The sequence below is a fragment of the Vipera berus genome (genome assembly GCF_964194415.1).
Source record: "Vipera berus genome assembly, chromosome: 2".
Taxonomy (NCBI): Eukaryota; Metazoa; Chordata; class Lepidosauria; order Squamata; family Viperidae; genus Vipera; species Vipera berus.
Window position 1 is genome coordinate 160,907,457 of NC_138203.1, and position 23,456 is coordinate 160,930,912.

General features: G+C 42.6%; 1 protein-coding gene across 1 annotated transcript in view; it reads left to right on the forward strand.

The window, feature by feature from the left end:
• The window catches only part of TTYH2 (tweety family member 2), a gene marked incomplete at its 5' end in the record, with an annotated part of 96,546 nt that overhangs the window by 10,055 nt on the left and 63,035 nt on the right, over positions 1-23,456 (forward strand). The window contains one exon of the mRNA XM_081320035.1: positions 18,806-18,978. Within this exon, the coding sequence (XP_081176161.1) occupies positions 18,806-18,978 (173 nt within the window). The remainder of the gene's footprint in view (positions 1-18,805; positions 18,979-23,456) is intronic.

Genomic DNA, 23,456 nt, shown 5'->3' on the forward strand with positions numbered 1-23,456 from the left:
CCAAACCTCCCCAAACCTCCCCAGGTCTCCGTTCCTCCTGCCAACGTTTGGGGAGGTTTGGGCGCCTCCCCAAACCTCCCCAGGTCTCCGTTCCTCCGCGCAGACCTGCCGACGTTTGGGGAGGTTTGGGCGCCTCCCGAAACCTCCCCAGGTCTCCGTTCCTCCACGCAGACCTGCCGACGTTTGGGGAGGTTTGGGCGCCTCCCCAAACCTCCCCAAACGTCGCGCAGACCTGCCGACGTTTGGGGAGGCGCCCAAACCTCCCCAAACGTCGGCAGGAGGAACGGAGACCTGGGGAGGTTTGGGGAGGCGCCCAAACCTCCCCAAACGTCGGCAGGTCTGCGCGGAGGAACGGAGACCTGGGGAGGTTTGGGGAGGTGCCCAAACCTCCCCAAACGTCGGCAGGAGGAACGGAGACCTGCCGACGTTTGGGGAGGTTTGGGGAGGCGCCCAAACCTCCCCAAACGTCGGCAGGAGGAACGGAGACCTGGGGAGGTTTGGGGAGGCGCCCAAACCTCCCCAAACGTCGGCAGGTCTGCGCGGAGGAACGGAGACCTGGGGAGGTTTGGGGAGGTGCCCAAACCTCCCCAAACGTCGGCAGGAGGAACGGAGACCTGCCGACGTTTGGGGAGGTTTGGGGAGGCGCCCAAACCTCCCCAAACGTCGGCAGGTCTGCGCGGAGGAACGGAGACCTGGGGAGGTTTGGGGAGGTGCCCAAACCTCCCCAAACGTCGGCAGGAGGAACGGAGACCTGCCGACGTTTGGGGAGGTTTGGGGAGGCGCCCAAACCTCCCCAAACGTCGGCAGGTCTGCGCGGAGGAACGGAGACCTGGGGAGGTTTGGGGAGGCGCCCAAACCTCCCCAAACGTCGGCAGGAGGAACGGAGACCTGGGGAGGTTTGGGGAGGCGCCCAAACCTCCCCAAACGTCGGCAGGTCTGCGCGGAGGAACGGAGACCTGGGGAGGTTTGGGGAGGCGCCCAAACCTCCCCAAACGTCGGCAGGAGGAACGGAGACCTGCCGACGTTTGGGGAGGTTTGGGGAGGCGCCCAAACCTCCCCAAACGTCGGCAGGTCTGCGCGGAGGAACGGAGACCTGGGGAGGTTTGGGGAGGCGCCCAAACCTCCCCAAACGTCGGCAGGAGGAACGGAGACCTGCCGACGTTTGGGGAGGTTTGGGGAGGCGCCCAAACCTCCCCAAACGTTGGCAGGTCTGTGCGGAGGAACAGAGACCTGCCGACGTTTGGGGAGGCGCCCAAACCTCCCCAAACGTCGGCAGGAGGAACGGAGACCTGCCGACGTTTGGGGAGGTTTGGGGAGGCGCCCAAACCTCCCCAAACGTTGGCAGGTCTGTGCGGAGGAACAGAGACCTGCCGACGTTTGGGGAGGCGCCCAAACCTCCCCAAACGTCGGCAGGAGGAACGGAGACCTGCCGACGTTTGGGGAGATTTGGGGAGGCGCCCAAACCTCCCCAAACGTCGGCAGGTCTGCGCGGAGGAACGGAGACCTGCCGACGTTTGGGGAGGTTTGGGGAGGTGCGCGCGCACCTCCCCAAACCTCCCCAAACTTCGGCAGGTCTCCGGACGGCGGCGGCTTGGGAGAGGTGCGCGCGATCCTGGAAGCACCGAAGCCTCGGCCGCGCGCAAGTCCTCGGTAAGCTCCGGGCGGTCACTTGCTTCGCGTCTCCTGAGGGAAGGGGGGGCGACTGGAGCGGGCGTGTTTCCTCGCCTGCTGGGCGCCGCGATTTGCCCGGGGAACGCGCGGGCCCCGAATGGCAGCGTGGAGCGAGGAAGCGGACAGCCAGGGCTTCCCCGAGAGCCACGGCCACACAGGGTATTCCTGTGTATTCAGGCTTGCAAAATGGTGGATCGAGCCTCTGCTGGCGGCAGAGGCTTGCAGAGCGCGGATCCAGCCTCCGCCAGCAGCGGAGGCTTGCAGAGCGCGGATCCAGCCTCCGCCGGTGGCGGAGGCTTGCAGAACGGCGGATCGGCTTATACTCGAGTCAACAACTTTTCCCAGTTTTTGGGGGTGAAATTGGGGGTCTCGGCTTATACTCGAGTCGGCTTATACTCAAGTATATACGGTATTTGGCTCAGCAGTCCAGGACACAAAGTCTCATGTTGAATAGCTGTGTATAATCTGGTTTGTATTGGGAAAAAGTTAAAATATTTATTGGATCACAGGAGGGATGTTTGTGAATATTTTGGGAATAATATTCCGTGGTGACGCAGTGGTTACCATGCAGAAGTGCAGGCTAATTGTGCTGACTGCCAGCCGTTCAATCCTAACCAGCTCAAGGTTGACTCAACCTTCCATCCTTTCGAGGTCGGTAAATTGAGGACCCAGATTGTTGGGAGCAATAGGCTGACTGTGTAAACCGCCTAGAGAGTGCTATAGAGCACTGTGAAGCAGTATATAAGTCTAAGTGCTATAATTCTGCACCTAATTGCTTCTCTTGTCTGTTAAAAATAGAAAACGGAATGTGCTTGTCTCATGCAGAGCTGCTATTTGAATAGTTTAAGTCGACAAGGTGGTAATCTCTAACCAATGCTGGCCGAACTCAATATATGTGAGGTTGGTTAGTTATTGGATGGGAGACTCCTATGAAATGTCAGTGCTGTAAAATTAGCCTGGGAAGTCAGAAAAAGAAGGTGACAGTGGCAAACCACTATCATATTACTGTTAATAAAACTATGTGGATGGATGTAATCACCAGGAGTAAAATGAAACTTATGGAAGATTTTTTTCCTTTTTTTAACTTTGGGAAAGTATTGATGGTTTTTCTTGTTCAGATACTTGGACTGGTGTTAACAATTGGTTGTAAATTTTATGGTTTGAGGGCCATCCTTACATACACCAGAGGCTCCTAATCTTTGCTCAATATAGCACTCTGCCTTAGACCACTTTTTGCAGCTTTGCTAGCTTTCTTGCTTTCCAAAATATTGTTAGCATGCAAAGTAGTATTTTCAACTTGAAGCCCATCTCTCTAGACAGCATAATGAAAATTGTAATCTGATACATCTGTATATTAGGAAAACTGGTTTAAAGAGAGACTTTAAGAAGCATGGCTTGGCAAACGGTGAGAAAATCCAATGAGGAAATGCAGAGAGTCTTTGGTGGTGGAATGTCAAATTAAAATGTGGCTTCCTTTTACAATACAGTTCCAGCAGTTCTCAAATATTTGGCAGAGTCTGTGGCGATCCAAACAATCTAGCAATGTTTCTTTTCCTCTTCGGCTTTGTAGACCAGTGGGCAGTGGGAGAGGATGGTTCTGCAAGAGCGGTGGGTGCGCATGCGATCTCCCACCACTTCCGCGGCCCGGTTCCAAAACGGCTCAAAGCCCAGTAGTGGGTCGCGGCCTGGGGGGTTGGGGACCCCGGTTTACACAAGCATAGTGAAAGCGCTATCACATTGAATGTGAACAGGCATTTGTTGTTAGCTGCGAAGTCGTGTCCGACCCATCGTGACCCTATGAACAACGTTCCTCCAGGCCTTCCTGTCCTCTACCATTCTGCTGGAGTCCATTTAAGCTCACGCCTACTGCTTCAGTGACTCCATCCAGCCACCTCATTCTCTGTTGTCCCCTTTTTCTCTTGCCCTCAATCTTTCCCAGCATTAGGCTCTTCTCCAGTGAGTCCTTCCTTCTCATTAGGTGGCCAAAGTATTTGAGTTTTAGCTTCAGGATCTGGCCTTCTAAAGAGCAGTCAGGGTTGATCTCCTCTAGGACTGACCGGTTTGATCATCTTGCAGTCCAAGGGACTCGCAGGAGTCTTCTCCAGCACCAGAGTTCAAAGGCCTCAATTCTTTGGCGCTCAGCCTTTTTGATGGTCCAACTTTCACTGCCATACATTGCAACTGGGAAGACCATAGCCTTGACTATACGCACTTTTGTTGACAGGGTGATGTCTCTGCTTTTTAGTGTGCTGTCTAGATTTGCCATGGCTTTCCTCCCCAGGAGCAAGCGTCTTTTAATTTCTTGGCTACAGTCCCCATCTGCAGTGATCTTGGAGCCCAGGAAAATAAAATCTTTCACTACCTCCATTTCTTCCCCATCTATTTGCCAGGAATTGAGAGGACCGGATGCCATGATCTTGGTTTTCTTAATGTTAAGTTTCAACCCAACTTTTGCACTCTCCTTCTTTACCCGCAACATGAGGCTCTTTAGTTCTTCTTCACTTTCTGCCATTAGAGTGGTGTCATCTGTATATCTTAGGTTGTTGATATTTCTTCTGGCAATCTTAATTCCAACTTTTGATTCATCTAGCCCTGCCTTTCTCATGATGTGCTCTGCATATAAGTTAAATAGGCAGGGTGACAGTATACAGCCTTGCCGGACTCCTTTCCCAATTTTGAACCAATCAGTGGTTCCGTGTCCAGTTCTCACTGTTGCTTCTTGGGCCACATATAGGTTTCTCAAGAGACAAATAAGATGGTCTGGTACGCCCATCTCTTTAAGAACTTGCCACAGTTTGTTATGATCCACACAATCAAAGGCTTTAGCATGATGAAGCAAAAGTAGATGATTTTCTGGAACTCTCTAGCTTTCTCCATGATCCAGCGTATGTTGGCAATTTGATCTCTAGTTCCTCAGCCTCTTCAAAATCCTGCCTGTACTTCTGGTAGTTCTCGAACCACATACTGCTGGAGTCTAGCTTGTAGGATTTTAAGCATAACTTTACTAGCATGTGAAATGAGTGCAATGGTGCGATAGTTTGAACATTCTTTGGCACTGCCTTTCTTTGGAATTGGAATGTAAACTGATCTTTTCCAATCCTGTGGCCACTGTTGGGTTTTCCAAATTTGCTGGCAAATTGAGTGTAGCACTTTTACTGCATCATCTTTTAAGATTTTGAATAGCTCAGCTGGAATACTGTCACCTCCACTAGCTTTGTTGTTGCTCAGCTTTTCTAAGGCCCACTTCACTTCACATTCTAGGATGTCTGGCTCGAGGTCAGTGACCACCTCATTGTGATTATCAGGGACATTAAGCACATTCTTGTATAGTTCTTCTGTGTAATTTTGCCATCTCTTTTTAATCTCTTCTGCCTCTGTTAGGTCCCTGCCATTTTGGTCCTTTATCATGCCCATTTTTGCATTAAACGTTCCCTTCATCTCACCAATTTTCTTGAAAAGATCTCTGGTCCTCCCTATTCTATTGTTTTCTTCTATTTCTTTGCACTGTTCATTTAAGAAGGCATTCTTATCTCTTCTAGCTATTCTCTGGAATTCTGCATTCAGTTGGGTGTATCTTTCCTCAGTTGTTTGCAAAACTTTCTCAGACAACCATTTTGCTTTCTTGCATTTCTTTTTCTTTGGGATGGTTTTAGTTGCTACCTCTTGTACAATGTTGCGAACCTCTGTCCATAGTTCTTCAGGCACTCTGTCTATCAGATCTAATTCCTTAAATCTATTTGTCACCTCTACTGTATATTCAACAGGGATATGATTTAATTCATACCTGAGTGGCCTAGTGCTTTTCCCTACTTTCTTCAGTTTAAGCCTAAACTTTGCAATGAGAAGCTCATGGTCTGAGCCACAGTCAGCTCCTGGTCTTGTTTTTACTGACTGTATAGAGCTTCTCCATCTTTGGCTGCAGAGCACATAGTCAATCTGATTTCTGTGTTGACCGTCTGGTGATGTCCATGTGTAGAGCCGTCTCTTGGGTTGTTGGAAATGAGTGTTTGCTATCACCATCGTATTCTCTTGACAAAATTCTATCAGCCTGTGCCCTGCTTCATTTTGTACTCCAAGGCCAAACTTGCCTGTTATTCCGGTTATCTTTTGGCTTCCTACTTTAGCATTCCAATCCCCCATGATGATAAGGACATCATTTTTTGGTGTTAGTTCTATAAGTTGCTGTAGGGCTTCATAGAACCGGTCAATTTCATCCTCTTCAGCACTGGTGGTTGGGGCATAGACTTGGACTATTGTGATATTGAATGGTTTGCCTTGGATTCGAACTGAGATCATTCTGTCATTTTGAGGATTGTATCCCAGTATTGCTTTTCCTACTCTTTTATTGACTATGAAGGCTACTCCATTTCTTCTGAGGGATTCTTGCCCGCAGTAGTATTCCTGATGGTCATCTGAATTAAATTCACCCATTCCTGTCCATTTTAATTCGCTGATACCTAAGATGTCGATGTTCAGTCTTGTCATCTCTTGTTTGACCACGTCCAGGTTTCCTTGATTCATGGATCTTACATTCCAGGTTCCTATGGAGAAAAAATCTTTAAGCATTGGACTTTCCTTTCACCGCCAGACACATCCACAGCTGAGCGTCCTTTCGGCTTTGGCCCAGTCGCTTCATTCTTTCTGGCGCTACTAGTACTAGCCTTCTGCTCTTCCCCAGTAGCATATTGGACGCCTTCCGACCTGAGGGGCTCACCTTCCAGCTTCATATCGTTTTGCCTTTTGGTACTGTCCATAGGGTAATCCGGGACGTGGTGGCTCAGTGGGTTAGGACGCTGAGCTTGTCGACCAGATGGTCGGCAGTTTGGCAGGTCAAATCCCGAGTGCCGCGTAACAGAGTGAGCGCCTGTTACTCGTCCCAGCTTCTGCCAACCTAGCAGTTCGAAAGCACGTAAAAAGGCAAGTAGAAAAATAGGGACCACTACGGTGGGAAGGTAACAGCGTTCCGTGCGCCTTTGGCGTCTAGTCATGCCGGCCACATGACCACGGAGACGTCCTCGGACAAGCGCTGGCTCTTCGGCTTTGAAACGGAGATGAGCACCGGCCCCTAGAGTCGGAAACGACTAACACACATGTGCAGGGGAACCTTTACCTTTACCTATAGGGTAATCCCTTCATGGATTACTGCCTTGTCGTGGCGAAGGGGCTTGTGTAATTCAATGAAGCTATGAGCTATGCCGTGCAGGGCCACCCAAGACGGAAAGGTCATAGCAGAGAGTTCTGACAAAACGTGATCCACTGGAGAAGGAAATGGCAACCCACTCCAGTATCTTTGCCATGAAAACCCTATGGACAGTGAACAGGCATAGCAAGAAGCAAAACCTGGAGTCAGTTTTGAGAGATGGCTAAACCTCTGGGTCTAGCTACCTATTAAAACCTTCCAGCAATCAATGTTGGGAGGGCAGATTGTTTCCAACAGATTGTTCTATATATGTAAGTGAAGTTCAGTATTTTTAGCTCCTCTTTTAAAATTTGCAGCTTTTTAAAATGGTACTTTGTGTTGAGTGGTTGGAGGAAATCTAAATGTGAATGCTGATTAAAAATAAGCCTAAATTAAGAAAGCATGATTAAACTTACCTATTGTTTATTTCACACTCCTACTCCTAATTATAAATAAATAAATGGCTTTATTCATGATGGCACAGTTGCATAAATTCAGTTATCTTTTTTGGAGAATGCAATGTCATAATGTTTGAGGATTCCCTGTCTAACATATCAGAAATTGTTAGGAGTAGAAAATGCTGATCTATAGACATATGTGTACTGTTTAGCTTAGCTCTACTGCCCTGTGGTTTTGGCCTGCCCTTGAACATTCAGGATGAATTTTTCAGCAGCTGGTTTTCAATCATGATTATGCTATCTATAGTAATATATGATAGCTAATCTATATATTACTAAAATTTTTGTATTTACCTCTAATTGGACAAAATGTACATCATACGGCAAAAACCTATTCCACCAAGTTGTTACAAATGGCTGAACCTACCGAATACATCCAAAACCTATAACTCCCGTAGAATTGAAATTTGGCAAATGTTATAAAACATTTTATGACATAAACATTACCATAGAACATTTTATGTTATAAAACAAAATGTCATAAAACATTCCGTGTGATTAATTCCTGATCCTTGACTGGGCATGGAGTAGTTTCAAGGCATCTCTGAATATTTCCCTGAATTTTTAACAAGTTTCCCAGTGAAAACAGTACTTTAGAAGCTCTCTCATTGTTGAAGGCATGAAGGAATCTGGTAAGGAAATATCTATGAAATGATGACCCAAAGGGCTGGCATTAATTTTAGTTCATCTAGGCCCATTCCAAAAATGGTTTATGAATTGTGCTTCAGAATTTACTATTTACCAATATTAATCCTAATTTCTATTCAGATAATTTGGGAAGCTTTGAGTAAATTAAAAGCAGAAGCAAGCCCCTTATCTAAATTATATAAGTTTGAGAAGGAGCTTTTAAGCCCTGCATTTATTGCAGCTTCTTTCAATTTTGCATATCACAACAAATCACAGCTTAGTATTACATCCTGAAGATTTAGAAATTATTAATAGTGTCCTTAAAATTATCATTGCCACAATGTGTGTGATCAACTGTATTATAATAACAAATGAAAAAGTTTATTGATTTGTGTTTTCAAAATGTTTGAATTTTTCATAGTTATAATTCTGAGTTTCTCAGAATTTTTCTAATTATACAGTATGCCACAATAAAAGCTGAGATTTTTTGTAGACAAGGATGTAGTATAAGTAAATGTTTGTTTTTTCTCTAACACTTGACTTCAGAGGTTTTCAAATAATGAAGCATTTATTTAAAACACACACATACACACACACACACACACAATCAAACAATAGTACAATAAAATCAGGAAAAGAACACACCCAGGCAATGAACATCCAAATTCTAAGAACTATGTTTTAAAAAGCTGTTTTATAACATGGTTGGAGAGGTGACTGGTCTCTTCTGTCTATTGTCCAAATAGTGTATCAGCATATTATGGTATAAGGAAAGAATATAATTTTTATTAAGAATTTTAATTATAATACAAACTAATACAAACTAAACTTAGAAAAGAGAAGGAAAAGAAAGAATATAAAGTGCAGGGAAAAAGGAAGAATATCATTAAAAAAGTGACTTCTAATCTTCATCACAGATATGAACAAATTTAATAACTCTTTACTCCCAATAAGATAGAAGAAAGCTTTGTTTGATCCAGAATTTAAATGTATTTCTTTCTTAATGTCTCTAAACTTGATTCAAAAACATGAATAGAAGTTTCTAATATTATGGATAAATATACATTTTGATGAAGCTGGAATTAGGGCTTTTTCACTTTGTACACTTTGCAATGTACTGTATATTGTACCGTGACAAGCAAAAGATTAGACTTTTTCCTTTTGAATCTTGAAAATCACATGATTACACTTTAGTTTAATTTGATCTAGTTTAATTGGATTCTTGAGAATCTCATTTGTTGGCAGATCTATTTTAAATGTTGGTAAAAGACACAGTTCAAAAACTTTGTGAGGAAGTACAAGGGAGAGGCACAAAGGGAAGAATCTTTTTAATTATGCACATCTGCCTGCTTGTATACCCTGACTCCAAATAGTTACACTTTCCAATTTCCTTACTTCCCCTTTCTTCTGGCCTTCGTCAAACATTCCATCTAAGAAACAGGATCGGAAAAAGAATTGCTTCTTTTTTTCTAAAGCCACCATGAAGGCTACATATTCAGGTTTTTCCTTTGTGTTTATTGAATCAAATAAATCTCAGTCTAAATGTCTCCATTTTCAGATGTAATCCTCATACAGACCAATTTATGTGACCTCCTAAATGTCAGATTTCAGGCCCTCTGTCTTATCACACCCAGGATACTTTTTCAGTCTGTTCCAAGCCAATATGTTTGTCACTTTGTGTGATAGGATTTGTACCATGCGTTAGCCATTGTTTATTTTAACGATGGTATACTGAACAAGCCTTAGTGGTCTAGCTCACTTTAAATTCTGATCTTATGCATAGTGTTAAGCCCTGAATGAGAGGTGAAATCCTGAGGCCTAATGTCCCCCAACAGTTGATAGTATAACCTTCCAAATTATCCAAAAGCTATTACTGAACTGGAATTTGCAACGCAATAAAAAGTAAACATTATTCAATACCTAAGTAGGTAGTGTTGTGTCGGTAGTTAGTGGGGAGTGGTTTTCCTTCGGCGGGAAAACCTGGAGCAAGGATTGGATGATGAATTCTCGGCGGGAGATTCCTTGCCGGGGATTGGTTAAGTTAAACAGCCGTTGGCATATATATATTGGGCTTAAGGACAAGTTCTTCAGTTGACCGTTGTATAACAATAAACGTTACTGTGATTAACCTCACTGCGTACGCTCGTCAATCCGAACTTAACAGGTAGTATCATGTCAACTTTATTTAACTATAACTGAATACAAATTACTGTCTTAACATTGCCCACTTCTTTCAGAATGTGGCCATTGAGATGCTATCAAATGCCAAATGTGGCCCTCAGCTATGGAGTACCTGTATACCTCTGCCATAAATCTTGGTTTAACAACTCACATCAGTTGGGTTAATGCAACATACTAATCCACAATCAAAGTTGTGAGTCAGTATGCAGGTTATATTCCATTGTTACGTATAAGCTGGGTTGACAAGATCAGAAATGAGGAGGTGATAAGGCGCTTGGGAAAGCCAAGAGAAATCATCAGAACAATTAAAAAATGAAAGTTAAAATATTTCGGACAAGTGATGCGACACCCAGAAAAGTACGGTATACTCCATTTAATCCTCCAGGGAAAGATTGAAAGCAAATGAGGCCCAGGCAGAAGAAGAACATCATGGCTTCAAAATCTAAGGGACTGGTTTGGACAAAACTCAGCATCACTTTTTCGTGCGGCTGCTGATAAAAACAGGATTGCCAACATCCAATAATGGATACAGAAGGAGAAGGAGGAGGAGGAGGAGAAGAAGAAGAAGAAGAAGAAGAAGAGGAAGAAGAAGAAGAAGAAGAAGAAGAAGAAGAAGAAGAAGAAGAAGAAGAAGAAGAAGAAGAAGACATTTCTTCCTCCTCGAGTTAAAAAAAATAGTGAATTCTGATTTTCTTCCCTTTGTACTGAGACTAGGAATAAAAAAGCAAAGGAGAGAAAAGTTATGGCTCAGAATTTATACCTTTCATTGGTAGGCTGAATATTTCACTTAGTGGGTGCGTCCTTGTTCTCTTGCTGAGGTTTGTAGTTACTGTACGTTTAGGAGAGAGTGAGAAAGAGAGAGAGATGCTGTTTGCAAAACTGGTCTCATCCTGGCGGATTATAGATAGCAAATGCTATTGCTTTGCTGACCATGCATTAAAGGGCATCCTGCCAAGATGAGACTGAGCAGCTATTTATGAGCATGTGAAGTTGGTGGCTTGGGAAGGAAGTAAAATAATTTATTCTTCCTCCCACACTCCTCTGGCCTCAGGGTTGGAAATTACCCAGAGAAGCAGATACTGCCCAGGCTGTGGACTATTGCCTCATAGAAACCTGGCACTGTTTGGCTAGATTTACACCAGCAAAGAAATGAACAATGGTGCATGGCACAGCTGCCCACTCTACTGGATTTCTGATGTTTGTTTCTCATCTCAAGAGCACTTGATGGTGGCAGGGAAATAATGTGTATTGCATGCTTTTTCATTGCAGGCAAAGGATATAGGCTATGGGGACAGTGGTTGCCAATTACAAGTGCCTGTTCACATGACCAAGCATCCTTTGTCTTTGCTGCTCTGATTCTGGCAGGTTATTGCACTCTGCAAAGGAATATGTCTCCAAGTTGTGCACTGATAATTTAAAAGCCTTGTTTTTCCCTGCCCAGCATATCACATCTTATTAAAATCCTATAGCCAGTGATGGCGAACCTTTTAGAGACCGAGTGCCCAAACTGCAACCCAAAACCCACTTATGTATTGTTGGGTACCGGGTGGGCGTGGCCCATTGGGTGAGTGTGGCCCACTGGGTGGGCGTGGCTGTGGTGGTAACGGCCGACTGGGTGGGACTAAAAACTTCAATCAATCAATTCCAACTTTGTGAGATCTTTTTTTTCCCCGCGAGAAGTTGAAATTGATTGATTGATTGAACCTTTTTTATTTTTTGCACACGGTGGCGGAGGCCTAAAGCGAAAAGGTTTTCTAAAACCCAGCTGAAGGCCTAGGACTGGGGCGATGGCACATGTGCCCACAGAGAGGACTCTGCGTGCCACCTGTGGCACGTGTGCGATAGGTTCGCCACCACGGTCCTATAGCTATTGTCAGGTCAAGTGATTAGAGCCTTGTAAACACAAATTTCTGTTTTGTTTCATCCATACTTATAGATCTCCCAGTTCCATCACAAGCTGCATGTTGACTCCTTGCAATCCCAGAACTGGCATTTGACTGACGTGGGCATCTTCCGCCAGTGTGTGATTCCATATAGACCTCTAACCTAGAGTTATTTATTTACAAAAGTGCTTTATAGAAGAACTGATGTTGAAAAGGGTCTTTACATGCATCCATGTGCATTATTAACCTTGGCCTTGCGGGTCATTATCTACTCCCAAAAACTCTGCATACCCCAAGCTCTTTTCCCGTAAGTAACTATGAGAAATCTCTGTATCAGATGGTAACCTAGCATTTGGTAGCCTAGCTGGACTTGATACAAGCCCAATCTCCAAGTAATGGAGCTACTTTTAGTTTTAAGGACATTGGAGTGGTACAATGATTCTAAGTTAGCATCCTAAATAATCAGAGTGTATGAGATTGGTTTCTGAATAGACTATGGAAATTTCAGATGCCACATCTCAGTAATTTTCCTTGGCATTGCAATTTCTATACCAGACTTTATCTCCTACATGGATTCCCTTCATGTATTTTTCCCCTCTTCTGCCGTAATTCCCCTGATATGGAGAAGATGAAGTAAATAAATGATTGCATTACAATTGTTTAGAAAAAATATTTTGTCTTAAAATGGAATAGAAGCTGTTCAGAATCTGGTGGAATCACTATGTTTTTGGATTACTATCTCTTTACAAAGGAAAAAAGCTATCTTTCACAGAAGTTTCTTTTTAGCCATTATTAGTTTTTAAAAGATCATTGCCAACCAAACTTTTCTATCTTAGGCCCAACTAAGACAGCTGATGAGTGAAGCTGACTAAATTTATGTTCAATTAGTTACCAAATTGCAGTGTTTAAAAGATGATTAAATACATGTCTCTACATCTACCCATCATATTTTTTTCAAAATATGTTTTATTGGAACATTATCACCATGCTGTGAGTCTTTGTTCTTTTTTCAAAAAAATGCATACATTCAGTTATTTCTAAAGTACAATGAGATCTTTGTCCCCTTGAGATGTTCTTGCAAGTGTAGATTAAAACCCTTAGATATAGATTTTTTTTGTTGTCACTTGGATTCTTCTAAAGATGGTTTGAAATATTTTAAAGGGAAATGGGTTGAATTGAGTGGTGTGGATCAAAGGAAGCAGTCATAAGATTACACATTCTTGATATTTCCTTTGAGGAACTTTGAGGTTTTCACACCCGAAGGCCCAAAATATTGCATTGAGCAAGAGAGAGTTTTTGTTCTTTTTTCCTGTCGAATTACAAGTTCTTTCTTGCCACAGAAAGCTGGCTTTTGGTTAACAAATACTTGCTGTTTGTTTTATGTTAGGGTTACATTCTGACAAAAATATCTCTTCCCTCCCCAAGCAGGCTCTTACAAATGCCTTTATTGTACAGAGTCTCCTTTGGCTTCCTTTGTCATTCTGGCTGATGTTTGTGCATTCAGGATTTTGTGTGCCGCTGTGCTTTAACTGCCCGCACTTCCCTTCATCCCTTTGCTCCAGCATTCATCTGAACATACTGATGGCAACCTCAGGTCTTAACACCATCTGACAAAGCATACCTCTGTCCTAATGGGTCAAAAGATGCCTTTTAACAGCAACTAGAAGTCAGCTCAAAAAAGCTGCTCTTTGTCCAAAGCAATCCTTGTGATTTAGTTTTAAACAAATTGCCTCTCGTTGGGGATTCAAAGCTTGGCCCCTGTGTCAAGCAAGGCTCACTGTTTGACAGGCTTAGTTGATGAAAAGCAGCACCAAAGCCTCTGCAGTCAGTGGAAGAAGCAAAGCTTTTATTTTTCTTGAGAGAACTGTTTTAATGCATCCATTAATACATTCCCTGTTTGCTACTGGATTAAAGAATCCACGAGTTGAGCGGCCAATACATTTATATAAATAAATAAATAAATATTATGTGTTTTTTTATTTCGCTAAGAACATCTAAGTACAACTTTTTGATACTGAGGATACTGTGCTGGACATTAAGTTAACATCTTTATTGAACTATCCATTATCTTATATTACAATGGAATGGCTGAAGGCTAATTGAAAACCATTCTATACATTAGTAAAACCTAAAAATTATTTTCAGAGTGCTTGTAAGCAGACAGAGAAGAGCTTGTTTAATTTACCCAAGGATGCTACTCTAGAAAAATAAAAAGAAATTTGCTCTGACACTTGACAAATTGGTCTGCTTCAGCAACATGCCAAAGAAAAATTATGACATCTTAAAACTCCCACTAAATTCATACAGGGTAAATGCAGGTCTTCAGGTAGCCTAATTGCAGACTGTAATGGCATTATACTTCAAATCCAGTGTCCCTCATTGAGAGTAGAACAAGTGCACAATTGGTACTGGAGAATGACCTAACCTCCCAGCAGCCTCATTCACACTTGCCTAGTTATTGCTGTCTTGCAATGATTGTTAACGTGGATTAGAAATGCTTTGCGTAGAGACTGTCACTGTCCTATATTGTCCTATGAGACAATATAATCACTTAACAGCCTATCACAAATAGGCTTTTTGTGAGTTATACCCTCCAAGGCCCTTCATTCTTCATTGCAAGAACCATAGTGGTGCAGTGGTTAGCATGCAATTTGTTGTTGTTAGTTGCGAAGTCGTGTCCGACCCATCGCGACCCTATGGACAATGTTCCTCCAGGCCTTCCTGTCCTCTACCATCTTCTGGAGTCCATCTAGGCTCACACATACTGCTTCAGTGACTCCATCCAGCCACCTCATTCTCTGTCATCCCCTTCTTCTATTGCCCTCAATCTTTCCCAGCATTAGGCTCTTCTCCAGTGAGTCCTTCCTTCTCATTAAGTGGCCAAAGTATTTGAGTTTTAGCTTCAGGATCTGGCCTTCTAAAGAGCAGTCAGGGTTGATCTCCTCTAGGACTGACCGGTTTGATCGCCTTGCAGTCCAAGGGACTCGCAGGAGTCTTCTCCAGCACCATAGTTCAAAGGCCTCAATTCTTTGGCGCTCAGCCTTTCTGATGGTCCATGCATGCAATATTGCAGGCTAATTCTGCTGACTGCCAGCAGTTCGATTCTCACCAGCTCAAGGTTGACTCAGCCTTCCATCCTGCCGAAGTCAGTAAAATGAGGACTCATATTGTTGGGGGAAATATGCTGACTCTGTAAACTGCTTAGAGAGGGCTGTAAAGCTATACGTCTGTGGTATTGCTATTATTTTCTCACTTTATTTCTGTGCTTTGAGCTGAGCTATCATTTGGATCTCAAATGAGCGTTTTCTTCACTTGATTTCCTACAGGAATTGCAAGTAGCTTGTGTGGCACTCCCTATTTTTCCTATAAAAATCATTCGGAGGGGAGGGGGATAGATTGGGTGGAGAAATAGCCCCCAGTGAGGCTATTGTTGGCCTGAGCCAAAGCCCAACTATGTTTGTCAGGACTATGAGTATCCAGTTGCCAAGACAAGGGGCAACATGTTATTGTGGACTTTTTCTAACGTTCACCTGAATCTCTTGGGTGAAATATTGCTCTCCATCCAACATGTCACCAGAAACTAAAGCTTCAGGGATGCATTTATATGCACAGTGGAAAGCACTGTGATTAAAACAGCAACACCTATGAAGTTGTGCCATGAACATGTTTTCTGATAATGAAAAGTGAGGGGGGAAAATCAGATTCCGTGGGTGGGCTCTCGACACTTTGGAATAACGGCAAAGTAAATGTGATGGAGCTAAAACCTTTTCCACCCTTATTATTTCCCAGTAAAATCTTTCTGTTTCCAAATATTGCTTTGCTTGAAAAATAATTAGCAACCCAACAAGTGAAGACAGAGCCCATCAGATTGGAATGTTTCAATATGCAAGGAGGGGTGGAAAACTGGAATTGTATAAGACAAAGGCAATACAGCCTATAATTTTTTTTATATAAAAATATGGAATATAACCTAACACTCCCAAATAAGCAACCGTTAAAGTTACAACAGCACTGAAAAAAGTGATTTATGACCATTTTTCACACTTACAGCTGTTGCAGCATCCCATGGTCACGTGATCGAAATTCAGACATTTGGCAGCTGGCTCATATTTATGAACGTTTGCGGTGTCCCTGGGACATGTGATTCCCTTTTGCAAAGTCAGTGAGGAAGCCAGATTTCCTCAACAACCATGTTACTAACTTAGCAACTGGAGTGATTCATTTAACAACTGTGACAAGACAGGTCGTAAAATGAAGCAAAACTCACTTACAAACTGTCTTGCTTAGCAACGAAAATGTTGGGCTCAGTTGTGGTCGTAAGTCAAGGACTACATGACTGGAAATCATCCACCTGAAAAAATGTTGTTCATGATGGGCCAATCTATTATCAAGTCCATACATACTACATAACAGTTTAGTATCTTGTTCAAAGCCTTCACAAGGGAAAGTAAATCAACTGAGTCAAAATAGAGTATATATCTCGCTCCCAAACCGCAGTATGCAGCAATAAGGTTTTTCTCTGATCTTGGTGTTTCCATTAATAAAACATCGACTTTGTATAAAAACCGTAATAGTGGCATAAGCTAAAACATGCTTCATACCTATAAAAGGTAAAGGTAAAGGTTCCCCCGCACATGCGTGCTAGTCGTTTCCGACTCTAGGGGCCGGTGCTCATCTCCGTTTCATAGCCGAAGAGCCAGCGTTTGTCCGAGGACGTCTCCGTGGTCATGTGGCCGGCATGACTAGACGCCAAAGGCGCACGGAACGCTGTTACCTTCCCACCGTAGTGGTCCCTATTTTTCTACTTGCATTTTTACGTGCTTTCGAACTGCTAGGTGGGCAGAAGCTGGGACGAGTAACAGGCACTCACTCTGTTACGCGGCACTCGGGATTCGACCCGCCAAACTGCCGACCTTCTGATCGACAAGCTCAGCGTCCTAACCCACTGAGCCACCGCGTCCCTTCATACCTATACTACATTATAATAAACAATATATTTCCAGTAAAAGTATGAATGGCAGCAAAGGTTCTGCAAAAATGGACAGGCTTTTGGAAAATCGTTTGGACGTACTATCAAATGTTAGCTTTGAAAGAAAGGCATGACTGATCCTGCTTTCTGGAACCATCTCTCCTAAAATATAGAGAACCAACATTTTAATACTCACAGGAAAAAAAAGAAAGATTTTTAGCAGAATATCCTAAAAGTTTCTCTCAGTCAACAGATAATAATGCCATATAGACACACCATGTTGTGAGAGAAGGATGTGAGCTCTAAAGTGGTAGAACGAATTAAGGAGCAAGTTAAAGATTTATCAGGAGCCATCCTATTATTATTTTTTCCTGCTTAATTGGGGATTTCATTTGCATTTTAGAGCTGCACTTTTCTTAATGTTTGTATTTATAGTCCTACAAATACAGAATGGCTTGTAATGCAAAAAAAATTGTTTCACATGGTGAGGAAACTCCATCTTTCATGTAGAGCGTTTGGCTGGCTCCAGGCATTCTAAATGTAGCCTGCTTTCTGCCTACAAAACTAAAACCACTTCCATGTTGCAGAGGTAACTGGATGATGGGTTGGAAAACATTTTTAAAAATCAGTAAATAGGCAGTTGCATCACCGCCAGCCATAAAAGGGCCTTGAATTAGCCTGCACTTATGCAGCTATTAATGGTACAGTTGCCTAAGGCATAATTACCTCTTGTAGGAGAATGGCACTTCTGTTTAGGCACATAAAGCTTGTAAATGGTCATTTAGATGCTTATCCCCAGCAAGTAAGACTAGTTCTTATGATTTTGGAAAACAGATGGTGATTCTTATTTTTTTTTCCTTTTAACCACTCAAGTCAGAAATGACTGAGACAGTTGGGCATACAGCTGGTAGTGGCTAATATATCTATCTCTACTATTTGTGATTTGTGTTTATCACACATGCATATTTGCAAATGTAATGAGCCTTAAGTTCTGCAATATGAGCACTATTTATGAAGACCATAAGTTCTAGTCATGCCTTAACCATGAAAGCCAGCTGGGTGAGTTTGGACTAGTCACTTTCTCACAGCCAAACCCACCTAACTGGGTGGTTGTTATGAGGAAAATAGGGAGAAGGAAAATGTGATGGATATGTTCACCAACTGGAGTTATTTGTAAAAATAATAAAGACGGGATAGAAATAAATAAAATAAGATCATTTTTAACCTACTGATTCTCTGAGTTTATAGGGATTCTTATTTAGGTTCCATGAAATTTGATTTGCCTTGTTTATTTAACTACAGGAGAAGTATATATTTGATAAATAAATAGCTGTTTAAGTCAGAGACCCCCAACCTTTTAGGGACCAGGGACTGGTTCTGTGGGGAGAGGTTTTTCCGCGGACCGGAGGGGGTGTGGCCTCGTGTGCTGCCTGCATCCCATGGATGGGGCTTCGCTTGTTTGCGTGGCCCGGTTTCTCGTATGCCACGGCCTGGTGCCAGTTCACAGACCGGGGGTTGGGGACCTCTGGTTTAAGTGGATGCTGTAGCAGAATTTAACAATTTAGTTGGCAACTGCCCGATTTAAATTAAACAGGTTGGCCTATGGATGGAAATAGATCTTAACGCATTTGACATCTTTTCTGTTCCTTTGCTTTCCAGTAGTTTAAGCAAGACAAATTCCAAGTGAACTTCATTTTAGAAAGGCTAATTTTAAACTAATTTTATATGCTGTGGTGTACCGGAATCTTTCTATCCATTCTTGTTTTATGTTTTACTTGTTTTTTTTTTAAGCCATAAACAGAGGCTTAAAGAAAGTTCTCCCCTTCTTGTCTCATAGTCCTTGATCCTCTTGGCTCTGACCGGAGTTCTCTTCTTGGGTCTCAACCTGGTTTTCCTTGGCATCTATCTCATCTGCCTGTCTTGCTGCAAGAAGGAGGACGAGTCGGAGACTAAGAAGCCCAATTCTTGTTGCATCACCTGGACTGCTGTGGTAGCCGCTCTCATGTGTTGGTGAGTTCTTTCAGTCTGATCTGTAATAAGGGTGTGGGAAAGTTTGGAAAGCTTCCTTCAGTGACAGCTTTTAAAAGTGTCCTGTATAAAAAATTATAACTCAAGAGGGTTGGTGTAATGAGGGCTGGTTCTTCTCAAGAAGGACAGCGTTCAGTTAAACCAGGGGTCTTCAAACTTGGCCCTTTTATGACATGTGGACTTCAACTCCCAGAATTCCTCAGCCAGCATGCAGAGCTGAGGAATTCTGGGAGTTAAAGTCCACAAGTCATAAAGGGGCCAAGTTTGAAGACCCCTGAGTTAAACAGTGGGTCCTTAGAAAGACCTGTTGGTCCATTATTCTAAATGCTATAAGGAGGGCCCGCTCAGTTTTTCTTGTGTAATAGTATATGACTGAAAAAAACAGTATAAAATCTGTGTCCAAGGAAACATTCCCAAGCTGTCATGGATCTGAAGTTATTGCAAAATAAGATACTGAGTATTATAACCATAGCTTTTCTTCTGGGATGCTAGGAAAGATGGATATTGGGAAAGTGAGAGTTCATAGGATACCAGTATTATTTGCTAAAATTATGCGTTGTGTAAACAAAGAGCTCTGCTTCTTTTCCTCACCTCCTTAGTTTATAGTTTGAAAGAAAAACAAGTGTGACAAATGAATAGCAAAGTTGCAAGGGACCTTGGAGGTCTTCTAGTCCAACTTCTTGCTCAAGCAGGAGACCCAATATCACTCTGGACAAATGTTGTCCAATCTTTTTTTTTAAAAAAAATCTCCAGTATTGGAGCATCCATAACTTCTGAAGGCAAACCCTTCTGCTGAATGAATGAACCTTTATTGTCAAAGTACAACCATGTATACATTGAGATTGGCTGAGCCTCCCTTCGTGCCCCCCCCCACAACTCACATTGACAACAAACCCTCCATCTTATTACACCATGTGAGCTAATTGCACAACACACCGGCCTCGCAAGTCAATTATGCATAAAGTTTATAAAAATTATTTCCCGTTCAAGAGCCTAACAGCCCATGGATAAAAGCTGTTCTTCAGCCTGTTGGTACGGCTGGCTATACTCCTATATCTCCTACCTGATGGTAGGAGAGTAAAGAGATACCGACCAGGGTGTGAGTCGTCCCTGAGAATTTTCCTCACTCTTCCAAGGCAGTGAGCCCTGGCGATGTCATCCAGTGGTGTCAGGGGACACCCCACAATGTCTTGTGCTGTGCTCACCATCCTCTGTAATACTTTCCTATCCGCGGCTGTCAGACCAGCATACCAAACCACAATACAGTACGAGAGGACGCTCTCTATAGTAGACCGGTAAAAGAGGGTCATTAGCCATTGTTCTACCCTCTTCTTCCGCAAGACCCTGAGGAAATGGAGTCTCTGTTGGGCCTTTCTGGCCACCTGCGTTGTATTAACTTTCCAGGTAAGATCTTCACAGAGGTAGACTCCCAGGAATTTAAAGGAGGAAACTCTCTCCACACAGCCGCCCCCCCCCCATGTAAAGTGGGGCAGGTTCCTCTTTTTTCCTCCGGACGTCTAGCACCATCTCTTTCGTCTTGCCGATGTTCAGTTGCAAGTTGTTCTTGAAATACCATATGGACAGTTTTTGTACTTCCCCCCTGTATGCTGTCTCATCTCCACCTGTAATAAGACCCACTACGGTGGTATCATCTGCAAACTTAATTATCACAGTAGATGGGTCGGATGATACACAATCATATGTGTACAATGAGTACAGGTAGGGGCTAAGCACACAGCCCTGTGGCGAGCCGGTGCAAAGCTTCAGGGGGTGGATAAAACAGACCTGACCCTCACTGTTTGTAACCGGTCCCTGAGAAAATCTTTAATCCAATCGCAGATGGAGCGGGGAAATTTCAAGTCAGTCAGCTTTTCAATGAGAGTGCTTGGCAAAATGGTGTTGAAAGCCCAGCTGTAATCAACAAAAAGCATCCTGACATAGCTTCCAGGTTTCTCTAGATGGCTTGCTACAGAGTGTAGAGCAGTAGCTATGGCATCGTCTGTCGACCTGTTCCCCCTGTAGGCAAATTGATGTTTGTCGAAATCCAGTGGGAGACATGTCCTAAGATGTTGGAGAACCAGTGTTTTGAAGCATTTCATGACTACAGACGTTAATGCAACAGGTCTGTAGTCATTCAGGCACTCAACTGCAGTTTTCTTTGGGCCTGGGACAATGGTAGCTGCTTTTAAGCATGATGGTACACATGCTGTTTGCAAGGAGATGTTAAAGATCCTTGTCAGTTGTCAGGATCTTGAAGAAGTAAACATTTGGTCCATTAAATTCATGCTTTTATCATTGGTGAATATGCAACCACCTTGCTTTCTGCTCGTTGTTTTGAAGGTTCTTCTGTGATTCATGACTTTGCATTGTGTCTCCAAGTTATTTAAGCTTTTTCTTCATTATTTGTTTGGTATCTAGCATTTCATGATTTGCCTTTGCATTCCAAGGTATTCATAACTTTTTTTCTCCAGCCGCATAATTCAAAAACTATTTTTTCCCCATTCAGCTTTCCTGGTGGTCCAACTTTCATTGAAGGCCTTGATACTGCATGGCTTTGTTGTCAGTTCCTATGTCCTCACTTTAACCTTTTGAGTAGATCTATCATACTCTCTCTCCCCAGCAGCAGATGCCTCTTTATTTCATTGATAAAGTCATCATCCCCCTTAGCTGGAAAGACAAAATGTATTTCTTATTCTACTTCTCTGCCTATTTGTATGGGGTTGGCTTTGTAATAATTTACTTCTTTTAATATTGAGAAGGGGACTGACTTTTTGGTATCTTCTTTCTCCTTTAACAAAAGAGTCCTTAGACATCAAAGCAATATCACCAGCATATCTGATGTTGTTAAAGTTTCTTCCTAGAATTATAATTTGAAAATCCATTTCTTCTACTCCAGTATTTGTGTGATGTTTATTTCATTTATATGCAGAATATAAGGGGGCAATAAAACAATGTCAGTGCACTCCTCTATTAATTTGGGAACATTTGTTTGCTCTATATTGTCTTTGATTGCTTCCTAATCATCCCGTACATTGTTCAGTAGGCAGATGTGATCGCTTGGTACCATCCTATTTTTAAGAGCTGTCGATGATATCTTGTGATCTACCCAGTTAAAAGCAAACGAAGCAATAAATACTCTTTTTGGGAACCCTCTTGTCTCTTCCATTACTCACCAAATATTACAATGCAAGCTCAAGTGCCCCCTACTCTTAATGTGGTTTCTGCTTTTAGTAGTTCTTGTTCCATAGGCTATAGATACCCTAGTAATATTTTTCTTTGTGCTTGTGCCAGTTTTTAATTTTTTTATTTTTACATGTGGCACAACCTAGAAAAACAAACCCATCAGGAAAAGATTCAGCAGTCCATCTGCATTTAAAAGACAAAGGCCACTGTTTTGAAGACAGCAAAGCCCACATTTTGGACAGAGAGGACTGCTGGTTTGAAAGAGGGGTCAAAGAGGTCATCTGTGTCAAAATTGAACAGCCCTCTCTCAACATAGGGGGAGGGATACGACATTATATATCTCCAGTCTACAACACGGTCCTTTCAGCGGTTCCAAGAAGGCTCCACACCCATTTGCACCATTGAGGTGACCCTGAGGACACAGATAAACCTCCAGGTGGCCTCAGCAACTTTCTAAATTAGAATGCAAATGATCAGCTGTCTGCAAGGAATATAAATCCTTCCATTCCCCACCATCCAGTCAGAGCTGAAGAAGCTTCTTGGATGAGAGGCGAAGCATCTTCAAAGAGAAAAAAGAAAGTCCAGTTGCCTCTTGAAAAAACACATTTGGGAACTTTTTTATTTATTTATTTATTTCTGAGGATGCTTTCCAGAAAGGTAATTGTATAAGCCACAAGTTTTGATCACCAAGAAGCAAGTGGTCCAAATAAATAATACTTAACTTGGGCATCTTACCTGAAAGATGAACTCATCCATTTATACTCTTGATGATGATAATCAATTCCCTACAATCTCTGCTTTCAGAGAAACTGTCTTCCTGATTCTGTAAATGAAATCACAATAATGGCTTCTTGTCACTTATCTCTGTTAGTAAGGTTCTTAATTACCTGCTAATAGTTACTTGAAATGTAAAATAGACCATATTAACTAAAATATCATGTAGCTCCTGATGCTTGAGAGTACTTCACAGTACATACCCTTCTTGTAAGAAGTCTGAGCCATGTCACCTTTCTTTATGTCTAGTTTCTTGCATAGCTGTAGGAAAATGGACTTATTTACATGGAAAATTGCTGTGTTTTTATTTATTTATTTATTAGATTTTTATACCGCCCTATTCCCGAAGGACTCAGGGCGGTTTACAGGGCAAAGTTAAAAACAGTTAAAACAGTACAAAGGTTAAGATAAAGTTAAAATTAAAATAGGATTAAATAACAATAGCCCAAATTTAAAATTTAAATTTAAAATTTAAAAAATTAAAACCCCTCAGTCCAGGCCAG